At 46.0% G+C, this 6,000-nt stretch overlaps 1 protein-coding gene across 1 annotated transcript in view; it reads right to left on the bottom strand.

Moving 5' to 3' along the window:
* Positions 1 to 433: 433 nt before the first annotated feature.
* Positions 434 to 6,000, bottom strand: part of dusp16 (dual specificity phosphatase 16) — a 13,333-nt gene continuing 7,766 nt past the window's right edge. The window contains exons 5-7 of the mRNA XM_079622209.1: positions 5,708 to 5,867; positions 4,179 to 4,302; positions 434 to 3,235 (exon numbers count right to left, since the gene is read on the bottom strand). Of these exons, the coding sequence (XP_079478335.1) occupies positions 2,485 to 3,235; positions 4,179 to 4,302; positions 5,708 to 5,867 (1,035 nt within the window). The 3' untranslated portion in view covers positions 434 to 2,484. The remainder of the gene's footprint in view (positions 3,236 to 4,178; positions 4,303 to 5,707; positions 5,868 to 6,000) is intronic.

Genomic DNA, 6,000 nt, shown 5'->3' with positions numbered 1-6,000 from the left:
ATACACACACACTCTCTCTCTCTCTCTCTCTCTCACACACACACACACACATGCGTGGAACACATCGTGCAATGTCATAAGTCGTCGCAAAACAGAATTATCATTTGCGCATGCGCGTTTTCTACTGCGTCTACTACGCATGCGTGAAACGGATCGTGCAGATGGAACGGATCGTGTACCGACAAACCCATTAAAGCGACACAGAAACAGAACCGAACAGAACTGAATATAATTTACTTCATACGTCATACTTTTAGCCCTTCAATCTGATTGGTTGAACGACGTTCATCAGTCATGTGATGCCCTGCGAACCAATCACAGCCGTGGTGTTCAGAACAGCGCTAGTTACATTCAGGGTTACATTACGTTTTTTCTTCAGTGTATGTTATAATGTTGCTCCGCATTCACAGTTCCACTTCTGGACAGACAGTTACACATGCTCAAGAACCACGTGTGCTTTATTTCAGCAATCAGTAAACAGATCAATAATTGCTCCTTCACAAACACACCGAGTCATTGCTCCATAAAAATAAAGTCTGATCCGCCTCCAGAATGATTACATCATCAGACGCTATTGTACAAAATAAACATTGATCATGTAGATGAGGTCCGTTAAACGAGTCATGTGGAGCGAGTCAGTGATTCGGGAGTCGGTCTGCTTCTGATTCACTTCCACAGCTTTACTCGACTCTGCGGATCTCCTGAACACAGCGGGCAGCGACACTGGGAGCGCGGAGCGAACCTTACCACGAACTTATGAAAGTCCTCCGAGCCCAGTTTATATGCATGATGGGAACGGTGCTTATAAACGTTCTCCGAGCGTTCTGGAACAAGTACAAACATTGAAAAAATACTTTACAACAAACATCCAGCAAAACGTGTCTGGTAAAAACGCTGTTGTAAAAAAAATAGTTGTAACGTTTTGAGAACAGTTTAAGTCCAGATAACTTTGAACAAGCGTTCCCTGTATATGGGAATAAATGAGTTCGTGGCATTCGGTCAGCTGACCCCGTGACCCCTGATGACCCTTTAACAAGGTAAGCCTGCGATAAACACCTGCACAAGACTGACCACAGGCCAGTGTTCCCCGAGTCCAGTCCCGGGGTCTGAACCGCACACACACACTCTGCAGGACTCACACTGAGGAAGAGGAGTGTCTGAGGATGAAGGTTAGGAGGGTTTGGAGGAACCTAATCTTGTGTGTGACGGACGGACGGTGAGAAACACTGAGCCTGATGATGAAGAAGATGAAGATCTGTGTGTGTGATCCTCCAGGTCCTGAGATCACGCTTGCACAGACACACACACAGAAGGCAGGACACGACAGCGACACACACACTAGAGCACTCGGCCTATTGTCACACATCACCGACTCGAGCTTTCATATCTATCTTCCGACTGCATCTGTGTGTGTGTATCATCACCTGATGAGTTATGGAGCTTTATATTCGTAAGAACATGAAAATGTATTTCTTCTGGCTGATTTATGGACATATAAACCCTCTAACTCTAACATAGGACGCTTCTGGCTTCATCCAGGGTGAGGCAGCACATAATTAATGCCTCATTTGCATATTCAAACAACATACAAATACAAAAAGTGCTTAATGTATTAAAGCAACTGTGGAAGTGATGCAACGTTCTTAAAAATGAAGGTTTTGATGCTTTAGAGAAGCGTTCAGTCGTCAGTTCTTAAAATAAACCATTTATTTATGAAGTGCGATTTGAATAATCTGAAGAAGCTTTTGTGTAATGGAGGATGTTTAAAGCTCTTAAACCATCGAAGCCAATAAAGAACCTTCATTTTTAAGAGTAAATATATTGATTAAAGAGCAGATATTGTGCTTTCCTCATCTCCATCTCCAGTGTGTGATCATGAGACGCTCCAGCTCTCCTCTACATCAGTGTCAGTGTTCCTGAACTCCTGAAGCGCCTCCGCTGTAATCTCCAGTTTCTCCCGAACACGCCACAATATTCCTCATTATAATAATTAATGCGCAGAATAAAGGGGCGGGGCCTGGTTGAGTTAGTCAGTAGCGTGTTAAACTGGCGGTTATGGTAAGGGGCGGGACATTTCCCAAACACACTCGAAGCGCTCGACCAATCACAACACACTGCTCCAGCCGACCAATCAGAGCACAGTGTGCTTTTCAGAAGGCGGGGCTTCATAGAGACAGGAAGTAAACAGAGCGTTCCTGACAGACTGGGAAGAGAGGAGCCGCAACAATGGAGAATATGAGGAGATAATCAACATTCATGATCTAGTGGAGCCTGAGAACATCACCACGACTGTAAGAGTGTAATCTGGGAGCTTTCTACCCTGATTGGCTGCATTGTCTTCCTTTGGATTGTTGAGGTACTGGGTATCCTGCATTCAGATGAGAGAAGCAAACGCCAAACGAAGCAAGCGTCCGTGTGTTGACACTCAGTGTTGAGAGAGAGAGAGAGAGAAGGTTTCCGCTTGGCACTGAGTGACTCCAGTCCTCAGGACACCTGTATGATCTCCATGCTGCCGGAGAAGCTGGGCCGTGTGCCGGCCGTTCCCAGTTCTTCTCCGGGTCGAGTCTCGGACCCGCCGTCTCCGAACTCCATCTGGCAGCTCCTGCGCTTCAGCTGCTTCTCGAAGCTGCTCTCCTCGTGCCAGCTCCTCCGCGAGTCCCGGGAGTCTCCTGCCCGCCCGCGTCTCCTGACCGGCTCCCGACCCGGAGCCGAGCCGGAGCAGAACCGGGCCGAGTCCGAGAGGAACCAGCCGCCGAGCACCAGGTCCGAGTGCCATCCCTTCAGCAGAGCGGAGTGTGTCGGGGCCGACGGGGGTTCCTCCATGCTCTCGCTGCGCTGGAGCTGCACACACACACTGCCGGCCCGCGGCACACACACACTCCCGGCCCGCGGCACACACACACTCCCGGCTGGACTCTGCTCCGGGGTGTTTTGCTCTGAAAGCTCCTGCACCGGAGAGAACTGGCAGGGAAGAGTCGCTCCAGACTCGCTGTAGGTCGTGATGTCGAGGGAGAAGGAGCGCTTGGGTCGACTGCTCTCCTTCAGGTCCTCTCCCAGCGCTAGGCCGCAGAGCGCTCGGGTCAGCAGACGCTCCTCAGAGACGCCGGGCTCCTCCGACACACACTTCTGCTCGTCACACACACCTCTCTCGCTCCTCAGCTTCTTCTCGAAGTCCAGCAACTGACCCAGGAAGTTGAAGTTCGGGGAGATGGTCGGTCGCTTCTCCTTCACGAACCTGTGAGGCGAGACCACACGTCACACGAGTCCTAACACACCGCTACATGAAGACCGTGCTCGAGCAAAAGTACAGATACCTTACAGAGAAAACTACTCCATTACAAGTCACCAATTTCAATGCGACTTGAGTAAAAGACCGTTAGTTCACCCAAAGATGAAAGTTACCCCATGATTGATCTGGTTGCGAGTGTGAGTTTGCAGAGACTCCGCCCACACTCTTTTGATTGGCTGTGGTTTTTGATTGCTCTGGTTGCGAGTGTGAGTTTGCAGAGACTCCGCCCACACTCTTCTGATTGGCTGTGATTTTTGATTGCTCTGGTTGCGAGTGTGAGTTTGCAGAGACTCCGCCCACACTCTTCTGATTGGCTGTGATTTTTGATTGATCTGGTTGCGAGTGTGAGTTTGCAGAGACTCCGCCCACACTCTTCTGATTGGCTGTGATTTTTGATTGATCTGGTTGCGAGTGTGAGTTTGCAGAGACTCCGCCCACACTCTTCTGATTGGCTGTGATTTTTTGATTGATTTGGTTGCGAGTGTAGTGAGTTTGCAGAGACTCCGCCCACACTCTTCTGATTGGCTGTGGTTTTTGATTAATTAATTTGGTTGCGAGTGTAGTGAGTTTGCAGAGACTCCGCCCACACTCTTCTGATTGGCTGAGTTTGGACGGATCGTGTGGTGGCGTGTCTGGTTAGGACTCTGTGACGGTCAAGCTCATGAAAACACGGCACATCTCAACCCGAAACCAAAGGAATGAAGATGTTATAAATACAAAATTGACATTTAAATCAATTAAATGCATGTAATCAATACTATGATAGTGTATAAATACTGCAATACTTCACAATACCATCATCAAAATAACGTCTTCTGATTTGCTGTTGAAAACGAGCTGGACGGATGAGACACACACTAATAAGGATGGTCACATGATCTGTTATTACCTGTACGCCTCATCCAATGACATGTCCATCCTCTTCATGATGTAGGCGATGGCGATGGTTGCCGAGCGCGAGATTCCCGCCAGACAGTGCACCAGCACTCGGGCGTTGCCGGCCTTGGCTTTCTCTGACAGGAAACACATCAGTGGCACTGAGTTCAGAGGTCGTTCATCGATGGGTTATGCTGAAGCTGTCAGCCGCAGTATTTCAACTTATTTTCAAACAAATCAAACTTATTTTAAAAAATGTTTAACGGCCGAATTTGTGGTGAAAAAACTACATTACCCATCATGCTGTGCAGAAAATTCCACCAATCAAAGTTTTGGTGATCAAACCGCACCAAAAGAGCTTGCAGTCTCAATATAAATATATATATATTTTAAAATTAATTTGAATAATAAAAAAAAAAAGTAAAAAAAAAAAAGTAATTCAATTAAATATTTACAATTAAATCAGTTTAATGTAGTTAAATAAGTATTACAATTACGTGAAATTTAAAATAAAAAATAAATAAAATGATTAGTTTAGTTCAGTCTTGTATCTGTCTTTTTTTTCAAATATATTTTTAGTTAAAGGATAATTCCGGTATTTAACACCTTGAGTCTATATTGTAGTTTGTTTTGGATGAACAAGAGTGGTGGACAACATTTCTTTGACAATGGTTCCTCTCTCGAGTTTTTGACTATAAAGCCAATAATGTTCGTTTACAAAACTGTTAAACTCACCGAGTGATTAGTGGTGTTCGTTGATGATTATAAACAATATATCGTCGCAATATATAATTCCAATCCGTTATTTTGCTATAGTGGAACTATTTTTTCAGACACTTCACAACCGTGTAACTTCCGCTCAATATTTGCATCTGAAGCGTTAGCACACTCCCAACCACTTGATGGCGATAACCGATGTTTATGTCTCGCGGGACACTCACGGTCACAGTCGAGTTCAACTTCATATTACAAGTAACAATTAATGAAGGTTTTGTTTGTTTATTTGGCTTACTCTCCCGGAGCACAGTTGCTCTGCTCGCTCGCCTTATGAGAAACGGAAGCGAGCAAAAAGACGACATCGACCAAATGTAAACAGCCCCCTTTCCGTTTCCGGGCGCGCATTTATATTAACCAGCACTCAGTCCTTCAACAGAATTCAATGGGATTTTACAAAATGACGAATAAAACACGACAGAAACTGTATTTCGCAACACTTTTTGTTTCTGGAACATCAACGAACACCACTAACCACTCGGTGAGTTTAACAGTTTTGTAAACGAACATTATTGGCTGTTTTAATGACATTTTCGGACATGCCCATTGACTCCAATGTTAAATGGGTCCATGGCCAATTCTATTATAGTCAAAAACTCGAGAGAGGAACCATTGTCAAAAAATGTTGTCCACCACTCTTGTTCATCCAAAACAAACTACAATATAGACTCAAGGTGTTAAATACCGGAATTATCCTTTAATGTTGTGATTCTATGGGAAATGAAGGAAGCCAGAGTTTGGAGCTGATGTCATGTGACCCTGTCTGACCTATGAACTCCACAGACCGGTCGAGCCAGGGCAGGATCTTCTCGCAGAAGCTGTCGTTGACCGGCACACGCAGGAAGTGTGTGTCGGGGATGAAGTCGGGTTTGGGGCAGGTGTTGCTGGCGTTCAGCACGTACGCGATATCGTTCTGCTGCATGAGCTCCTGCGGGAACACACACACACACACACACATCAGCAGGTGTTCTGATCCACACACGCACACACACACACACACACACGTCAGCAGGTGTTCTGATCCACACACACACACACACACACACATAAGCAGGTGTTCT

This window comes from Phoxinus phoxinus (assembly GCF_949152265.1).
Source record: "Phoxinus phoxinus genome assembly, chromosome: 9".
Classification (NCBI taxonomy): Eukaryota; Metazoa; Chordata; class Actinopteri; order Cypriniformes; family Leuciscidae; genus Phoxinus; species Phoxinus phoxinus.
This window is presented reverse-complemented; position numbering and strand designations above follow the sequence as displayed.